We start from the raw sequence: 21,290 nt of genomic DNA, 5'->3' as shown, positions 1-21,290 counted from the left end.
AGGTCTCGCATTGTATGGTGTATATTTTGTGATTTCACTGATTAGCCTATGGGCTATGTCTAACTATTTATAATTGGAATATAAATAGTTTGTGACCACGGAATTTGGAACCTCATACAATTAATCCAGATTGCCTTTGTATATTTTAAAGTATTCATCATAATTTGAAGTTTTTTGGAAATCCCATGTCAGAAGGGCTTCTTAACCAGCTGCTGGCAAGTTTTGACATATTTTCTCAACTATGAGAGCTAGAAACTTGCTTAAAAAAAACACCTTAGGGCAGTGGTCTCCAACCCCCAGTCCGTGGATCAATCAGTACCGGGCCACGGCTCCTCCTCGTCCTCCTCCCCAGCTGCTGCCTCGGGGGCTGCCCTGCCACTCTGCCACTGGCTCACCTTTGGTGCTCTCCAGTGGCCACCATGGCTGGGGCTCGCCCTTGGCATCGCACTGCGCAGCTGGCAGTGAGAAGTCAGGGGCGCTGGTGGGAAAGCAAGTGGAGCAGGGGCTCAGGTGGTGGCAGCAATGTCTCTCAGCAAAAGACTACCCTCCTCCAGGCCTCAGTAAGATTTTCAAGTGTTGACTGGTCCCCAGTGATAAAAAGGTTGGGGACCACTGCCTTATAGTCCCAAGATTTTGCAAAGACTTTCACATCCACTACAGCATTAGCAAATATTTATACATGCACAGTTTTTGTCCTTTGAATAGTTATGAAAATTAAGCAATTTTGCATCTACAGTTATTTATAGAGTTATTTTCTGAGTACACTACTGGTATTTCCCTGGTGTAGACTTTTCTCTGTTTCAATGCAAAACAGGGAGAAAAAGGAAACTAGTGATCTGTGCCATGTCTTCTTTTTTCTAAACTCTATTCCATTTATTTAAAAAGTTCTCCTGGCTGAGTCCAGTGTTTCATTTTTACCATCAATAAAATATAATTTATATTTTCTTAACTTAGGTAATATTTAAGTCTTCACCAAATGAAAACATGGCATGAAATGTGCATAATTTAGTTTTAATTTGGATAACAGGTCTTATTAGCCTAATTCTCCTTGACATTGCATTTGGTTTGTTTTGGCATTGAATTCTACTAGCCCTAAATATTATAGTTCTGTTGTTTAAGAGAACCTTGATGTTTTCCTCTGATGTAGGGCAATTGCTTCTTAAATTAATGTGCTCAAATGCATGTACCTTTGGACATAGCTGGATATTCTAGCAGACATTTTTTGTCAAGGCAGATATTTCCCATCTAGTGGGGAATGTGACTCATGGGAATAAGGGGTTGCCATAAAAATGCAAAATCAGGCAGAATTGTCCCCCCCACACACACACACACACACCAATTGAGACTCTGATGATAGAGGAAGTAGCCAATAGAACCGTGAAGACTCTTTTGGCAGAAAAGAAGGATGGAGGCCTTATCACCTTCCTCACAGCAGCCCCTTGTGTCACATTTTGTCCCAGCATCAGCTTTTCAATGCTCACTGGAGGCTGCTTTGGAGAAGGTAGGTTGGGAAATATTTGCATCCAATAGCACTTTTGTGCTTGCAATTCATAGGATCCAGTTCATTGATTTGTGCTGATTTGTCCTTGCTCACTAAAACTCTAAGACCATTAAACAGTGGCTTTGTTCTTTATTCCAGGTCATGGGTTATATGGAACTTTTGAAATGCTGTCCTCCTGGAGGAAAACTAGAGAAGACCAACATGTAAAAGAGAGAACAGCAGCTGTATTTGCAGACTCCATGCTCTCCTTCTCTCTCACCACTGCCATGTACCTGGTCACTTTTGGAATAGGTGCCAGCCCCTTCACTAACATTGAAGCAGCCAGGATCTTCTGCTGCAATTCCTGTATTGCAATTTTCTTCAACTACCTCTATGTACTCTCCTTTTATGGTTCCAGCCTCGTGTTTACTGGCTACATAGAAAACAACTACCAGCATAGTATCTTCTGTAGAAAGGTACCAAAGCCAGAGGTATTGCAAGAGAAGCCTGCCTGGTACAGGTTCCTTCTGACAGCCAAATTCAGCGAGGACTCAACAGAGTCAGAGGAAACAAACAGTTATGAAAGTCACCTTTTGGTGTGTTTCCTCAAGCGTTATTACTGTGACTGGATAACGAACACTTACGTCAAGCCTTTTGTAGTTCTCTTTTATCTTATTTATATTTCCTTTGCCTTAATGGGCTACCTGCAGGTCAACGAAGAGTCAGACCTTAGTAACATTGTAGCAACTGCAACACGAACCATGGAGTATACTGCTGCTCAGCAGAAATACTTCAGTAATTACAGCCCAGTCATTGGGTTTTATATCTATGAATCAATAGAATACTGGAACATGACCGTTCAAGATGACATGCTAGAGTACACCAAGGGGTTTGTGAGGATATCTTGGTTTGAGAGCTACTTAAATTACCTTAGAAAACTCAACATATCTACCGGATTACCCAGAAAGAATTTTACAGATATGTTGAGAAACTCCTTTCTGAAAACCCCTCAGTTTGCTCACTTTTCAGAGGATATAATTTTCTCCAAGAAGTACAACCAAGTTGAAGTTGTAGCCTCTAGAATGTTCTTGGTGGCTAAGACAATGGAAACCAAACGAGAAGAGCTTTACCGCCTCCTGGAAACCTTAAGAAAGCTTTCTCTCAAATCTAAGGTTAAATTCATTGTTTTCAACCCCTCATTTGTATACATGGATCGTTATGCCTCGTATGTGGGGGCCCCCTTGCAGAACTCCTGCATCAGTGCTTTATTCCTGCTCTTCTTCTCTGCATTTCTTGTGGCAGACTCTCTCATCAATGTATGGCTCACGCTCACTGTTGCCTCAGTCGAATTTGGAGTTATAGGTTTTATGACCTTGTGGAAAGTAGAACTGGACTGTATTTCTGTGTTGTGCTTAATTTATGGGATTAATTATACAGTTGACAACTGCGCACCTCTCTTGTCAACATTTGTCCTGGGCAAAGATTTCACAAGGACTAAATGGGTAAAGAATGCCCTGGAAGTGCATGGGGTAGCTATTTTACAGAGCTACCTCTGCTATATTGTTGGTCTGATTCCTCTTGCAGCTGTGCCTTCAAATCTGACCCGTACACTGTTCAGGTGCTTGTTTTTGATAGCATTAGTCACCTTCTTTCATTGCTTTGCCATTTTACCTGTGATACTGACTTTTCTGCCACCATCCAAGAAAAAGAGGAAAGAGAAGAAAACTCCTGAGAACCGGGAGGAAATCGAGTGTGTAGAAATGGTAGATATGGACAGCACCCGAGTGGTTGACCAAATAACAACTGTGTGACTAGTTGTTTATTTTGGTTTTGGTCTTTTCTTTAACCCTAGATCTTATGGACAGAAGAAAAATCATATTGATTAAAAAATGGGGGCATGGATTTCATTTTCAAATTAAAACTAGAAATACCCAAAGCAGTGGGCAAGGAAGAAAGAACATTTCTAAACATTGATTGGCCTTCTCTATAAAAGTATATAGAGAAATTTACATCCATTCAGTACTAAGAGGGTGTCAGCTTGGATGGTACCTGAGAACAGAGGTGGGTTACTAAATCATATGTTGCTGTGTTTACCCTGCAGAATCTGCTGCTTTTGTGGCAGAAACTCAGCATATTGAAAGGTCAACTGTCAAGACTGAAGGAGCATTAAGTGTACATTTTGGACATAACTTTAGAAAATTTTCAGTACAGCAATAACTCCAGTGAGTCAGCTATTATGGATCTTAGCCATCCCATTGAACTTTCCTTTCTATTGCTTTTTTGTTTTCTGAATGGAAACATATATGCAAGTTTGTAAAACATACAAAAAAAAAGCCAAGCAAATTAGGTTACATAGTTGTAAACACAGCAATCACTGTCATTGTAGCGTTGTGCTGCCGTCGCCTTCTTTTCTGAATTCAGATGTCTTGAAATGCAATTAATCCCCAGTATATTTTAAATATAACATAATTTTGTAGCATTTTTTAAAAAGAGAGTGTGTTAATTATATGCATAAGGCACACAGCCACACAAATCATTCTGGTTCTCAGATAAAAATCCATTTTCTGAACAGGTCCTCTCTCCTTGAAGAGATGCTGTTTACCAATGCTAGATTTTGTAGCTCTAACTTAAACTATGCTAGGAGATCTAACAGCAGCCTATAGAAGGGGTATCTTAAGCACTTCACCAAAATCCATGAACAAAGCCTCAGATGCCTAATTTCCTCAAACAAATAAGAGCCTTCATGGCAGGCTGCTCACTACTAATGCTCTCCAAATCAATGGGTAGCTTCACATGACATGTAACATGGATCACAGTCCCCAGTCCTCTTCAATCATCCCTGCTACTGACAATAAAAGACTTGAAAATGAATGGGACTACTAAAGAAGTAGTGGCTTTTTAACACTGGATGCTGTAACCTTCCTTAAGGCCATGCTCTAAGTGGCTTCCCTAATAATGGACTTCAATAAGGTTCATCCCTGCCCTGAAAAAAAAATGTCATCACCAAAGACAGGCAGACAATAGTTTTACAGATAAGGTTCCTGCAGTGATTTATGCTACAGCAGTATAAAGATTTAAAAAATTGGTATATCTCCTTACATTAGCTGGAGCCATGTCAGTATCTGTGATACAGATGAACATAATATTACCATTCCACACATGCACTTTACTACAAACGAGAAGTGATGATAGATCTTAATGAGGGAATCAGCAATCTAATCTTATGCTGCTGCTTTAGTCAATGCAATGCTTGTGCCTCGGCAGATGTGGGATCCTTTACCAAAACATCTCTCTAAGTTCCCTTGAGCTCTTGCTACAACCAGTCATTCATAGTGTGTCATTGCCCCAGGACTGGGGAGGCAGTCCTGGGTCTGCTAGCCCTTTTTATCTAATACCATTGACCTGACTTCACTGCTGTCTTTTTCTCATTCCAGAATTTACCTTGGAAAAGCCTTTGTGTGTGTGGTGATGTGTACAAGCTGTGCTGGAAGAATCTTGTAGCAGCCCCACAGTGGCTCTTGCTTATCCCACATGAAAGGTTGTGGGGCCCTAAGATTGAGACAAGGGGCTAAGTGTTTATACTGACTCTAACGCTGATATCGGGTTTCTTGCATCAGTTCCTGTTTGCCACAGCAGAGAATAAGACTGAGATGTTAATATCACAGTTGAGAACTGAAGCCCATTTCTTCCAGATGAAAAAAAAATTAGCCTTAAAACAAAGTTGTGATGAGCTATTTTGTTCAAATATTACAGGTTATATTATGTACCCCATCACATCCACTCAACCTGCCAAAGACTTGGGAGTATACAAAATATCTTTAGTAAATGAAAATGCCTTTGATATCTCTCACTAACAAAATTAGGCTCCAGGTATTTTTGGTAGCTTGTGTGGATAAACACCTAGAATATTTGATCAAAACACAAACTTCAGTAGCACTTACAAGACAGGAGAAGTTTTCCAGGGTATGAACTTTCAAGATTTAGAGTTTACTTTGTCAGATGCCTAGTGGTATCTAACAAACTGAGCTTTGATTGAGGAAAGATTATACCATGCAAAATGTTGGTCATTGAGATGCTGCTGGACCCAAATGTTGTTCTTCTACAGATTAACATGGTTACCCATGTATACCATTTGATGTAATACAGTAGCAAATTTGCTGAAGTCTTTTCAGATATGCATCTTAGCCATTCTTGCTGCTTACCTCTGCTAGAAGAACCTTTTGTTCCTATTTGTTCGGTATCGCTCTATGTGAAAGTGAAGATGTTTTGTTTCAATGTAAAATATTTTGCCTTTCTTGCCAGTGAGTGAGGTATTCAAGCAGGAGACTTTATATCCCTGCCAAACCTTTCTCCAAAACAGAAACTGAAAATTATATGCCAGAATTTGGCATGTTCTTTGCACAAAACTCTGATGATTTTACAAATAGCAGCTAGAAGTTGTACTGCAGCTTCATTCTCAGCAATGATCAGTGCAGAGCATGCTCTCTTTCTCTGGCATGGGACATACTGATAGCAACAGAAACCAGGCAGACTAGTACTCCAAGCAGACTCAGTCCCATCTATGCTCAAACTCTGTGAAAATGATCTCAATGAAACTTGCAGCTACTAGTCCAGAATAGGAATTCATAGTTCATATAGCTCACTAGTATGAGAAGCCAAAGGCTACTGTATTTTTATAATTAATTTTAAAAATACAAATGGTCCTTGCATAGGAAAATGTCATACCTAATAATATGATCCTGTTTGTTTATTTTAAAATTTTTACCCCGCCTCTCATGTCGCCTCAAGGTGGCTTACAGAATAAAACCATTAAAACAATATATCCCATTAAAATCCCATTAAAAACTACAATAACATTAGACCAGGGGTAGTCAAACTGCAGCCCTCCAGATGTCTGGGAATTGTAGTCCATGGACATCTGGAGGGCCGCATTTGACTACCCCTGCATTAGACATAACATCTCACAGTTAAGATGGTGGAGAATAATCTTCCCAATCCAACTCTGCTGATTCCAGCCAGGATGTTATTAGATCTTAATTATAATCCTGGAATGTTCGGATAGGGTGCTCCCCACCCCGATCAAAATTCCAGTCAACCTCCCCTGGTGTATCACAAAATCTTGAAAAGTATGATCTTTGTATAATTGTAGAACAAATTCTGTAATGAGTTGTAGTAAGTTGACAAACATCTAGGTCAAGCTTTCTTAACAAGGGTTTCACAAAATCATGGGGTTTGTTTACAGCCCTGGAAGGGTTTCTTGGAAGGGTTGGGAGTTAATTTTTTATATATATTTTTAAATGTGTTAAATATGTATGGGTGATATGACCATATATGGTCCTGTCAACCCACCCCTCCCCTCCCAAAATGGCCAGTGATGGGCCTGGAAAGGGTGGGAAAGAAACCTGTGTGGGCTATGGTTCCCAACCATATTCTGCACAATCAAGCCACTTCTGAGGTTTCTTGAAGCCCGAACAATGTTTCAGGAAGTTTTCAACTGAGAAAGGTTGAGAAAGTCTGGTCTAGGTGTAAGGCCACTTTGTGGGTGATCTTCCTGAGACATTATTCATAGTAGATCTTCCTCAGAAATTATTTCCCTCTTATTTACAACGTAATTTTTACACAAGAAGCAAGCCAGTCCATTAACGTTCCTTTACTCAGGTAATTGGGTACAGTCTACAGAAGGTTTTGAGAAGTGTAAGGACCACTTGTAGTTTTATTATCAATTATCAAATTCAGTGGCCATAAATCATAATGATTCCTTGCTATAAGAACTTTCTAGGACATGGCCTTTGGGTTCTGATATCAGTGAGCTATACAAGCTAAGCAAATTCGTATTCCTAATATTGCTGCTGAATTCTGGACTAAATTGAAGTTTCCAAACCATCTTGGGCATCCACACATAGAACACTTTATAGTAACTCTATCCCTACTTGCCAGATCAGACTTCTTGAGGAAGCTGACAAGCTAGCTGAAAGTACTATGTGCTGAAAATGGAATCTGAGCATCCAACTGTCAATTCAGATCTTGAAAAACCCCTAAACTGAAGTAGGCTGACTCCTGATTCCACAATCAGTAACTGTACCCACCAATAGTATCCCTGGAGTCTCTGGACATCTATAGTCTTCTCTGGATTGAGCTTCAGTTTACTGGCTCATTACCAGTCCATTACCAAATTCAGAACCTCACCTCATTCAAATGAAGAGTAGAAATATACTTATTAGCGTATTGATTACATTTATTTCCAGATCTCCAGTTCAGTATTTTTGTATAGCATTGGGAGGGGAATGCTGTACCAGGCTGTACCATGCTAGAAATGCAAAAACAAAAATCCCGTTATCTGGAAAAAAATAGGTGGGAATGGAGCCTGGAATACCTAAACTGCCTGGAATACCTAAACTAGGTATCCAGAATGATCCAGAAGGTTGCTGTGGCTGATAGTGTAGAATGCTACCAAGAGATCCAACAGATCTAACAGGGACATGCTCCATTTGTCAAATTTCTGGCAAACCTTATCCATTAGAGCAAACAAAGCCATTTCTATCCCAATACCAGGCCTGGAGTTCAATTGAATCTAGTTAATCAGTTTCATCCAGACATACCCATGCAAGCATCTTGCTCCTTAAGGAAATATTTGCAACCGGCCTACAGTTATTTAAAAAGTTACTTGAATTTAATTCAATTTGTTTACAAACTCAATACTTATTTCATTATACCCAAATTTCTGAAATGTTAACTTTAAAAAAATTTATTAGGGGAGAGAAATACTACATATTACAGGACTGCTATTTGAAGAAAAGATAAGCATAAAGCTGGCATTTGACAACCTTGGCTTTTTTTCATCACCTTAATAATAACATACCACATACTGCATTTTTTCCAGAGTTTGCATTTTCTCCAAAGTTCGCATCTGCAGTCTAAAAATTGATTATTTCTTTTATCACAATTTTTACTGTTCAATATAATCTAATTGGACTCAGTTTCCTTCTGAATTGCAGTGTTGATTTATTATGCATCAAATATGTAAGTTTTGCAATTTTCCCACATTCCATCAGAAATGTTACATTTTTGTACTTGCTTCAAAACTAGATGAAGAGAATGTTTTAAAGTTAGCTTCTAAACAGAAAGTGGAAGAAAAGCTCAAAGATATGCAATTTACATGTTATTGAAATCAGTGGGATTTAAGCACCAGTCCTATGTTGGACTATGATAACTAATCTTAGGTTTTTTTCCTTTTTCTATGGCGTGTCATTATACTGTTAAAACACTACCCATTTTGCCTGTTAGGATTAAGCTCCTAATTTCACTGCATCATTATTTTTTGGCAGAATAACTCTTTTGAAAAATATGACATCTGTTTAATAACTGATTGGCCAAAACACTGTTGTGTGTGTTTGGGTTTTTTTAGTCTTGGGGAAAAATAAATCTCACTCTCTTCCTAACAAGTTCACACTTTTCTTGTCTGTGAGAGTTATAATTCCCTGTATTAGCTTTGTATGAGTTAATTCTCAGTTTACAAGCATTCTGAGTCTAGGGGAAGATAAAGAAAAAAAACTGAAACAACTTGAAAGATTTCAGTTTGGTGTAGTGGTTAGGAGTGCCGACTTCTAATCTGGCATGCCAGGTTCGATTCTGCGCTCCCCCACATGCAACCAGCTGGGTGACCTTGGGCTCGCCACGGCACTGATAAAACTGCTCTGACCGGGCAGTGATATCAGTGCTCTCTCAGCCTCACCTACCCCACAGGGTGTCTGTTGTGGGGAGAGGAATGGGAAGGCGACTGTAAGCCGCTTTGAGCCTCCTTCGGGTAGGGAAAAGCGGCATATAAGAACCAACTCTTCTTCTTCTTTCACCATAAATGGTCCATGTCCAAAATTTATGCTCAGCATTTTATTGGAAACCATGCAAATTAGAACACTAGAGTTTAGAAACCCTGTAGAAAATCTGCCCAGGAAGGGAAAATTGATCTTTTCCTAAATGCCAACAACCTCACAAAATGAGGTTATACCCGGAAAAGCATCAAGATGTATAAAAGTTTGACATTTGAACAAAAGGTGCCAGAATATCTTTGTATCCTGTGATGGTAGGTTTTTCAAATTGCTGTTTTCTGTTCTTCAGCATTACCTGTATTAGCATTAGCATGACCTGGGAAAATATGCTTTCAAACAACAAAAGGAGGACAATAAGCACTTTTCTGGAGAGGGAGACTATTTACTAGGAGTTCTAGCAGGCCTGGCAATGGTGGCAAAGCAACCCAGAGACCCACAGCAAAGAAGCTGAACCAGGCTGGGTGGCAGCTGCCAGAGAACCAAAGGGCTATGGTAGGCTTGGAGAGAAAAGTGAGAGGAAGATAGGATTCCCTCCCTGCAAGTCTCACTGACCCCCATTTGTGTGTGTGTATGCAGTATTTATACTATGTCTACTAATGAGAGATTAAAGGCCATGCAGAGGACGTCTGTTACATGGGTCAGTAGATACCAAGAATATAGGCAAAGGGTATGGCTACTTTGTTTTCACATATACTGAACACACACAAGTGTGAGCTTGCTTTATACTGTTTTAGACCGTTGGTCTTCCAAGGCCAACATTATTCTAATAGCAGCAACTGTCCAAGGTCTCAGGTGAAGATATTTCACATCACCTGTTATTAAACCTGTTATTGTTTTGCTTTTTAAATAAGATGCTGTGTGTTGAATCTGGGGCCTTCAGCATACAAACAATTGCTCTACCACCAAATCACAGCACTTCTGAAATGTTTCTTCCTGGTCCTCCCATACACAGCGAGAGCTATATAAAACAGCTCTGTTGTAGAAGCCCACAAAGGATCTGTCTGCACTTAGCCATAATTCAAATGAGTTAAAGCACATGAAGTCAGAATATCATAATCAGAGTAGCTTTTTTGTTCATAACCTCTTTAAAAATATAAATGCTTTTATAAAAAAAAACTTTATTGTAATGCTTTAAAAACACTTTATGACTAGCAGGGTCAGCCCTGCCTAGTGTTTGGATAGGAAATCACCAAGGAATATCAGGGCTGTGATGCAGAGGTACACAATGGCAAACCTCTGAACATCTTTTTGCTTTGAGAATCCTACAAGGTCACCATGAGTCAGCTCAGCTGTAACTTGAGAGCAAAAACAACAGCAGGCAGATTTCCTTAGGGAACTCCACAGGTTTGAAGCCCATTCCAGGCCCTCACCCTGTCATTACTGCTGCTATGGACAGCTGAGAAGTGATAGGACCTTTGATGCCGTTTCCAAGTCTCTCTCCTAGCAAGGCTCTGGTACAGAGGGATCCAGGTAGTCTCCATATTAGTTCCAGTCTGGTAGAATCAAAAATACTCCAAAACTATCCCCATCTTCCTAGGCTGGGGAAAGGGAGGGATTCCAAGCACTGGGAATTGTCACATCAAACCTGTCCCATCAGAAGATTGACTCAGAGGAAATTTCCAAGTTGTCCTCTGTTCTGCTAACCTGACGCTTAACAAGAGTCAGCATCCAGCAACACAAAATAATAAACACCCTGCTGGCATCTCAAATGATTAGACATCTGAGTTACAAGTCTTGATAGAAATACAACCTGCACACATAGCAGTTGATAAAATGTTTTGTTAATTCAGTGCTGTAAAGAGAATTCATCTAAACCAAAGGAGTTGTAAACTGGCAAGTGGGAAACATCAGTAGGACTTGAAGGCATCTGCAAAAACTAGTAATTTTACAGGCTGTAGAGCATGAAAGCACAATAATGTTCAATATGGAAAGAAGAACAAAGTCAATTTTAAGATAGGGTAGTAATAGGATAGTGTCAGTATGGGTGCCTGTAGATCATAAAACTATCAGGATAAAATATACAGTTGCTACAGTACTGATCTCAGAAACTGACGATATAATGGTGCCACTTTGATTTCCAGAGATGTGAATTCCTGTTTTTTTGGCATGAAGTTACTTCACTGAAGAAGCATGAACTTTCATGTATCTTGCTCTGCCTTCTCTCTTCTCTTGCAAAAAGCTTTTTAAAAATCTTTTGAGTTATAAACTGGCAGCAAATTTGATTGACACAATATTTGTTTAAAACACCGTCTTTCATAGAACTGCCAAGGTTAAGATGCTTGAGAACATTCACAAGTGGTTCTCAACCTTCCTTATGCCGCAACTCTTTAATACAGGTCATGTTGTGGTGACCCCCAGCCATAACATTATGCAAGTGTTCTTTCACAGAAATTAATCCGAAACTGACCAATGGTGTGAAGATCCATTGTTCATTATTGTATATAAACTTTTTTTCCTGGGGTTTCTCAGCTCAGTTCTGCCTCTTGTCCTACCATGCTGATCTCACTCTTTTCTGCTGCTGCAGACAGATGAACACTATCTCAATCTACCCTGCAAGGCTGTTGTGTGGATGGCGCCCCCCTCAGCCAAGCTGCTCGCCCTGCCATGACCCCTGTGAAAGCGTCATTCGACTCCCAAGTTGAGAACCACTGCCTTTAAACCATCCCAAACCGTTTTCATTATCTTCCATTTAAGAGATTCTTACTGCAGATAATACTTATTTGTACATTTATCTGCCATCTTAAAAAATGTAAATAGCAACAATTACATGACTTTGCTTTTTAAAAGTCACAATCCTTTAAAATGTTTGCCCACAAACACCAGAATCACTTTTAAGTGTAACAAAACTTCCTCCCTCTTCCTCCACCCCTAACCATGTCTGCTTCTATTGTGGGAACTAGTCATTCTATTCTCTTACTCCCCAAAAGCTCATTCTGCTTCCCAAAAAGCCTCCCCCCCCAAAAAAAAGAAGGTGGCTACTTAATAGTGCTTACAGCTGTCCTCTTGTCTGCACTATTTCCCTGAATGCAGATGCCCACCCCTTCAGGTACTGCTAGTTGTTAGGAGGTCAGGGCAAGTTCATGGGAGGAAAGTTAACTCTCCCCATGCCATTCCCCTGATCCCCAGTGGGTCTTCAATTTGCCTAAATCAGAGGTCCAAATTCCTCCCGGCTGTATGACTTCTTCTTCAACTGATTCTCCATCTCACAGAAACATTGTCCTTTTGAAACCTCTGGGTATGGGAGACTCTTCCTCCTAGAGCAGCAGCATCTAGGGCAAGTAGAGACCCCTAAATCTTGGCTGCAAATGATCATCCTCTTCCATGCCTCATAAATCAGTCATCACATCTAAGCCTGATCATTTGCATCATTTTAAAGGTGGCCCTGTGAAATAAATCAGCGTTTAACTTTCTAAACAGTGGTGAGAAATTGTTGACGAACTTGCACTGACTTATAAAATTGGAACTGCATGGGAGATTGCCGTGGATAGCTTTAATGCACTTAGACTTACTACATTAGAAATACCGTAAGCAGACATACCTATTTGTTTTGGTTTTTTATACATATTCTGAAATGAAGAAAATTGTATGTTTGACTTTAATAGCTTTCTCATCAATGTTAACCAACTTTTGCAAACAGATTTTCCTTCAGCCTGAAAAGGAATTATCATGTGGGCAGTGACATATTTATATTGCTTGTAGTTCCGTTTCAAGACTGTAGTAGTAAATAAGATTAAAATTATTTTCAATTTTAGATGACCCAAATTTCAGGAAGGATCATTGTGTCAAATTGACTTATTTTAGAAAACTGATTTTCTGTCTTATCAGCTAACTATAATAGTAAATCATCGGAAACTCTAATTTCCAGTAAGATAATAAGATTGGAAATTATACCAATTAAATTACTGGACATGTGAAGCACTTTTGAAATGCCTGTTCAAATACATAAAATTTGTGAGAAGCATTTCTAATAATGAGATAGCTAATTCTTCTGGCAACAACCTGAAAATTCTTTGGGAGTAGACAAAGGCCTTTAGAAGATCCACTGAGAGGCAGCACTCATGTGGATGCTTTATTATGAGAACTGGTCCTCTACATCAGTTGTGCCCATCCCCCGGTCCGCCGCCCGGCACTCCCTGCCCCCCCCCGCAGTGAGAAGCTTGCCAGGCCACGCATGCGTGTTTGCACGTGATGGGGCGCAAGCATGCATGTGTGTTTGCACCCCCAATGGGAGCACAAACGTGCATGTGTGGCAGTCCCGCACATGGCAAAACTTACGCGTGCATGTTTGCACCCCTGCCAAATGCAAACGTGCATGCGCGGCAGGTACGTGCATGCATGTTTGCGCAGGGCTGCTGCACATGAGCGGGGCACCAGGTCGTCCTCTCCCCCCACCCCTTGGCAGTGGTCTGCAACCTGAAAAAGGTTGTGGACCGCTGCTCTACATGGAACTTGCACATGGAGAACCATGATTTGTGTAATTATGATACTCTAAAGAACTGCTTTAGTCACACAAATTATGCAAGTTAAATGTGCATTTCCCACGTGGAGGTGCTCCTAGGTCTTACAAATTGTGTCTCACAACCAGTTGCAAATGTGGTAAAAGCCAGTGCACGTTCCAAGGTGTGTAAGTGAAATGGGGTTCACATAGTAAGGACTTAATAAATAATTTCTTGACATTTCATGACCAAAACCCAGCTCAAGGATGTTTGTAAACTGGACAACACTAATTCGTGTTTATTTTGAAAGACCACACTGCAATTTGTAACTTTCTTTCTCCAGTGGAAGTAATCTCAACATTTTTCTTCTAGCATATGTTTCTCCAATGGAGTTGCCAACCTCTGGGTGGTAGCTGGAGATTACAACTGATCATCAAGCAACAGAGATCAGTTCATCTGGAGAAAATGGCTGCTTTATTAGGTAGATTTTGGTATTATACCCCATTGAAGTCCCTCCCCAAAAATGCCTGGGTATTTCTCAGCCCAGATCTGTCAACCCTAATATCTATCTACAAGCTTGAGGGAGAGGTATACCATCAACCTAATCTGTATTTTCTAAGATTGGAAGCTTGAGTAGGATCTTTAAAAATATTGGTTCCATGATTAAATATTGCTGGGCAAATTTTAAACTTTGATTTCCTCCAGAATAATATTCTGTAGCCCAACATATATAAGAAAGTATTTTCATGGTGTTTAAATTCATGGACCCGACTACTACATGTGTTTCCTTGACCAATCCTTTTTTGAATGTCTTAAATGAAATGTGCCAATACCCAAGTCTGCTGGGCAGTCATACTTCCTGCTTTGGAAACATTGCAACTTTACCTTAAATGTACAAAGACAGCTTGCCCTTGCACGGAGTGAGTGAATGTTACTGCATACGTGTTTCTGTTTTTCTTTATTGTTACTTCATATAATCCAAGGTTCCATCTGGGCTCTGAAAACACAACAAGACAAAGTCCTGGTTCAGCCAGTTAAGTAAACAAAAACCATGCATGTAGTGAAGAAGGGGATGCAACCTTCCCATCTGCCATGCAGTCGGCCGTCATTGGTGCCAACGTGTGATATAAGTGTCTGCTTTGGGCAAACATATTTTTGGTGCCAAGGTGCCTGAACTCTGGTACAAATTCAACCCTGCCCACAAAGGTTTAATTCTTTAAAGAGATTATGGGCATAATTCCTTCTTTCAGTAGTCTTCATTGGTCTGACAGATCATGACAAGAAGTATAGCCAAGTGTTCTTTGGGATAGAAAGACAAAATATAAATTTTGTATAAAATAAATAAAACAAAGAAGATCCAGGGTGTTTCAAAGCTCTTCCTCACATAGGAAGGGTGTTTCAAAGCTCTTCAACAACATATGTACCTATCACTTCCATGTCAGACTTCCTGTGTGGGGTACCTTTCAAGTGGCCTTTCATGCTGCCTATAATATAAGTAACAATAATGAATAACAGTATTTTGACTAGCGAACATTTCTGTGGCATGGAGCACATAGAAACCTATTAATATTTCCTTTTTTTTCCTTTCATAACGTGCATACGTAAGTCTGTTGCACTGGACTGCAGAAAGAGTCAAAGCCTTTCAAAGATGACAGATCATGTGACAGAACAGCAGGTCTTGGAAAGCAAATCAGAATAATTATCTGCAATATGGCAAAGTTTAAGGAATGTCTGAACTGGGAAAATTTTAAAACCATGTCACGTGACATCAATAGCCAATCACAGCATTCATAGAGAAACATTTATTGCCTAACACATGGTGCCTATAATTCATTATGATGATCTAGAACCATTTGCTGAACTAATTTGAATGATTTATGTTAATGGATCCAATCTTCGACTCTTTATTGGATTAGTCATCTAATAAGGGCCTTCTATAGTTCTAGTATAAAGATTATGAAACCTGAAACAACAGATGGAAACACAAGTTGATCACAAGAAGGAACTCTTACTGGAAAAGCAAATTCTGTGATTATTAGTGAGTCTTTTTGTTTTAAAATGTAACACAAGTGCACTTTCTGAGGTTTGGCAGTTGACCTTCCATGGGAAAGAATGCTGAGGTATAAGGAGAATCCCAGCTTCATTAATTAGATTATTACATCATCCTTCTCATGCTCTATGAAACAGACAGTCTTACATGATGCTCCTGTCTAATGCTTATTTGAATCTGGATTACCTGAAATGAATGACCTAGTCATATTGGGGGACATGAGCCCTCTTCAGGTGTTCTAAGGATGGAGATAATGTGTGTGGGAAGAAAGCAGAAAGATGGTGGGAAACAACTCAATGAACCTGTGTAATATTGGCATAGACTCTACATGCATATACATGTTCAGCTCTCTCTGTGCATTTGGGAATCCAGAGTTCCTGATCATGAGGAGAGAGCCATATGCACATGCAAGTGTATGCATATAGACTCTAGCTGGGTATTCCAGTGAATATTCATAGGTCAAAGGAACAGCTTATCACCATGACTCCATTCCACCCACAAGTATGTGATACCATTTTGGAACATCTGAAGGTGGTGTACAGTTAAGTTTGCTTTCCAAAATTCACACTGAATTAATTAGCATCATGAAGTCTTTGCTGAATTCACACTTTGACACAACTAGTCATGTGTTGGAGGGATCGAGGAATAAACGTTCAGCCTATAATTGAAGTATCTATGTACTAAACATGAATCAGAAATAGGCTATGTGGCTCTGATATTAACACTATTAGATTTCTGAACGAGCATGGACAGGATGAAGGAAATCTCAGGTAACTAAGCAATGGAATGAAAGGAGTTCACAGAAAGTTTTGTGGATTTTTAGCCACTAGAGAGGAAAAGGTATTCTAAGATTGTTTTTAACCAAGTCTGAAAGTCTACTGTTTATTTTCTGTCTTGAAAGAGAAACTGTCTTCTCAATTTTTTTTCTTATAAGTTATCCAGAATTCAGCCACTATGGTTTAATGGCTCCCCTAACACTCTTTTGCAATTGTAAGCACTCAGGGGTTTCACTGAAAAGGGTGGCTGGATGCAGCTTCAGGACTAATTGTATCCTACAGAGTTATGTAATTATGCACCAACAGCTGAAAGGACACAATTTTAAGTCAACCTGTTGTGACAGACACTGTGTAATGTCATACAATCAAATGCAATGTTTAGTAAACATAAACTTCTTTGTCATTTTGTATTTATTTATACAGGTTTAAAAAAATAAAGCACACATTTAAAAAAACCTACTTGGTATAGCTATACTGTTACACCACTTTGCCTGGAACTCAATTTATAGGTTATAAAATATGGTATGATTTTTACTGTGCATCAAACCACATGGAATGCCTTGTCAGAGAACTGTGCTGCCACAAGGAATGGCAACTATCCTAATGTGGCAAGCGTTCAATACACGGTCATGACTTAAAGAGACTTAAATTGTGGGATTTCAACACAACTTGAGTCATCAGACCTTGTCCTGAGCATGATTAAAATAAGCTCAAACCCCAAGGAATTCTCAGACTTAGTTAAGGTCCTGGTGCTTCTTGATTCCATCAAGTCTCTACTTATTGTTGAAAAAGATTAATTCTTTGTCATGAGGTAGAACTAGCCATTCACCCACCTATCCTTGGACTGAGCAGCCATTGTAATAACAATGGAAATATATTAAATGCATACAGGTATACCTTCTATCCAATAGTTTACGCATGCAGGTTAAGACCCACTGAAAGCAATGGTATAAATTATTTACACATAAAATTTCCTTATAATTGTTTAGATCCAGCAGTGTATAAGCAGAAGCATAAACAGCACATTTCTACCTGCACATGATCTTGTGCAACACCTAGCACTGTTCTCCCTACATATTATAGTGCACAGGAATACTTTGCACAATACAATTGGTTGAACTGGGGATTTAAGTTTGACTTAGTGCAAGGGCTTCCACTATCTTTCTTATATTTCAGCTTGCACGTGATCTTTTCTGCAAGCAGAAATTGTATGCTGGGTTCAACCTACTGAATCAGGCCATTAATTAATCAAGGTCAGTATTGTCTCTGTGACTTTCTCTCAGATGGAGTTATTTCACATAACTACTATCTGATCTTTTTAACTGGAGATACGGTGGGACTGAACTTCAGGCCTTCTGCATTCAGAATAATTATTCTTACCTTTGAGCTATGGCCTCTTGTTCATACCTAGTTCAAAGGTACAAGTAAGTAAACCAAGCCACATGCTACAGCTAAAACAAAAAAGTAACAGTTACAAGCTATTGGATCTGGAGGCAAGTACTGTGGTAGTTAATATAACCCCAAATGTTAAAAAAAGCTTGTTCGAAATGGAATATAGTAGCTCCATGCCACTGAGCATACTGTCACATGGTATGCTTGTTGTCCAAGAGGAATGGTAGGAAAAGCCAAGAGGCTGATAGATCCAGAGGAGTTGATGATGTCTCTTGGTCATTGTGGTCAACAAGGTTGGTGCTCCTGTTGTAGCTCTGCTTGACTTATGGGATAAAGAGATGACCTGGGCTGTGGACACCTCCTCCATCCATGTAGTTCAGAATGTCTCTTGGTTTACTAAGAAGATTTGGATGATGAGCAGATGGTTAGAGAGTATGGAGAAAAACTCAAAGTAAATGCAAAGTACACAGATGAGAGTAAATTATCACCTACTCTTTGGTGGTGATTTCAATAAAGGGAGCTGACTTTTCTGTCACCTCTGTCTGCAAACTGCTATTCAGCAGAGATTTTTTGGGCTTGTGAACAATCTTTTATCTCAAGTTCTAGAATATGCTGACCAAGGAAACATAGTCTGCTGTAATTCATTTGCAGATAAAACTGCTCATGTTTTGCATGACCTAGACAGCACACTTGGACCATATCAGCCTCTGAAGATGACTGGAATGATCTGTCAGGTTCATAAGGGATTAGGCAATCCTTCAGGTATGCTTGTCCCAAACCTACAAGATTGAAAGAAAACAAAAAGGAAAAAAGTGCTGGAGTCCACCAAAAACAGCGAAATCAAGAGAAGGCCTGTATGGCAGAGAAGAAATGACAGCAGCTTCTTTTCATGTTTAGTTCCTGGAGCCATTTCTATTTACTACCCTCAATGAGTGGTGAAAATGGAAGCATGGATTCCAGATAGATACAGGGCTAAAAAGCAAGCTTGAAAAAGAAAAGGTCATCATTCTAATTTATCTAATGGTGAATCAGGCAGATGATATTTTAATTTAAAGAAACAAGACAAAAATTTAAAGAAATAAGACAAAATTGTAGAAGTTTTGAAACAAGCATTATAGCTTATGAATGGACAACATTTAATTCACACATGTAAAAAGAAAGTGAACCTGTGAATGATTTCATTTTGTCATTATGTTCACTCTCTGAACTTTGCAAATATTGGCTCCTAAATAAGGAAATGATCCAAGGGAGAACTGTACTGGGAGTCAGGGACAGTTTATCTGAGAAGCTAAGGCTAGATGATTGGCTTACTCTGAAAAAGATGGTGAGGCAGCATGAGAGTGTTAAGAAGAAACAAGCAGACCTTCATGGACACTTTGCAAAGGCCTCCTTTTCAGATATGGCAGTAAGGAAAATTGCAGCCAATCAATTTTCTTGGTCACAGTAACAGAAAATTGAGTAAGTAGAACAAGGGTGTAGGAGAAATCAAGCTGGAACCTAAGGCAGATGTTATAGTTTGTCTACATTCAGAAAATATCTAAAACAGTGCCTTCTAAGTACAAGAACCCAAGTACAGTGGGAAAGTTCAAAGAAAACGTGCAATGTGATAGGAAAGAAATCACTAAAATGTGAAGTCCTGAGGTTGGCTAAATGCTTGGGACAGATGTCAACAATCCACAGAGAGAATACCCTACTCTCTTCCATGGCCAAAGCTGGATAGAGATGCCATAAGATCTTAAAACTAAATACCTAAGACTTTCGCATATGTATGCCTATCCCCCAACATGCAGAATCAAAAAACAACTGGAAGATGTTATTGAAATGGGGGTCATCAAACCAGTTGATGAGCCCATAAATTGGTTATTACCAGTAGGCCAAGTGGAGGCATAATGATTTGTGTTGATCTGACCCAACTGAATAGCAGAAAGAATAGCACCTAATACCAATAGTGGAACACCCATTGGGGCATCTAGGCAAAGGCTTCTTCCCCCTACATTGGATGCTAGAAAACTCCATGAGGCAAAATCAACTGTCACCACTCCCTTTGAGAGATATTGTTTCAAAGGACTGCCTATCAGGAACCCTTCAGTAGCCAAACAATTCCAAAAACAAATGAATTAGCTATTTTAAGATTACTTCAAGGCACTTTGCTATATGGACAATGATATAATAACTGGGATTACAATGAAATTGCATGACACAAGATTAAAACAGATCTTGCAACAACTCGACAAATGTCACCCTCAACTGTGAAAAATGTGAGTTCAAAGTGTGTGCTTCTGTAGACATACCTCCTTGTTCCTGCAGAAGTAAAAGCAATGGCAACATTTTCAACTTAAAATAGGTCACTGAAATCCACCAATTTTAGGAATGGTAAATTTATTAGGCCATTTCTTATCTTGCCTATCAGATTTCACATACTGAGATCAAACAGGAAGTTTTGTTGGGGCCCAAGTGAAGAACAAGCTTTTCAGAAAACTCAAAAGTCTCTCCAAAGTACTTCTGATGACTTTTGATCCAATGAGGGAAATTATTATTTCAGCAAATGTCTCATCTTATGTACTAGATGTAGTACTGCAAAAGTCTCAAGAGGACAAACAACATAAGCTGATTGCTTTTGCCTCAAGGATATTGTCAGCATGAGAAAAGGGTTATGCCCAGATTGAAAAATAAGTATCAGTTATGCATGGACATTTGAATGTCTCCCAAGTTTTCATTTTATGATTGAAACAGACCATAAAGCTTTGTTCCCTATTTTCACAACAAAAGGCTGTAAGATCTCACACTTCAGCTGCAATGCTTTCGAATAAGGACGATGCATTATTCATTGGATTTCATGCATGTACCAGAGAAAGATCTAACTTCCTAATACTGTTTCCAGCCAGTGGCAAAAGGTGGAAATCATATACTGGAACAAGAAGTTAGGGATCATATTTGTTCCACTTTTACTGACATCCTAGCATCCAACAGAGAGTTGCAAGAGATCTGGAAGAAGCAACAAGACATTGCTGCATAAGATGGCACAGCATATTGACAAGAGCTCACCAGAGAAACAAATCAGGTTTGGAACTACCAGAAGTTTGAGTAGGTGTGATGGCAGTTCAATAGGAATTATGGAATAAATTAAATCACTTAAATGCACAAATCTGTACTAAGTCCACAGTGGGCAGCAGAATACTGCAAAAAGTTGGACATGAGCAAGGGAACCACAGTGATAGTCAGGGATTTCAATTAGAATCATAGAATCATAGAATCATAGAGTTGGAAGGGGCCATACAGGCCATCTAGTCCAACCCCCTACTCAATGCAGGATCAGCCCTAAGCATCCAA

The 21,290-nt window shown here is 39.4% G+C and overlaps 1 protein-coding gene across 1 annotated transcript in view; it reads left to right on the top strand.

Annotated features, from left to right (window-relative positions):
- Positions 1–17,005, top strand: part of PTCHD1 (patched domain containing 1) — a 78,101-nt gene extending 61,096 nt beyond the window's left edge. Inside the window, exon 3 of the mRNA XM_077343041.1 lies at positions 1,640–17,005. Coding sequence (XP_077199156.1) covers positions 1,640–3,291 — 1,652 coding nt within the window. The 3' untranslated portion in view covers positions 3,292–17,005. The remainder of the gene's footprint in view (positions 1–1,639) is intronic.
- Positions 17,006–21,290: the final 4,285 nt, after the last annotated feature.

This window comes from Paroedura picta, chromosome 6, assembly GCF_049243985.1.
Source record: "Paroedura picta isolate Pp20150507F chromosome 6, Ppicta_v3.0, whole genome shotgun sequence".
NCBI lineage: Eukaryota > Metazoa > Chordata > Lepidosauria > Squamata > Gekkonidae > Paroedura > Paroedura picta.
Note: the sequence above shows the minus strand (reverse complement) of the source record. Positions and strands in the feature narration are given on the sequence as shown.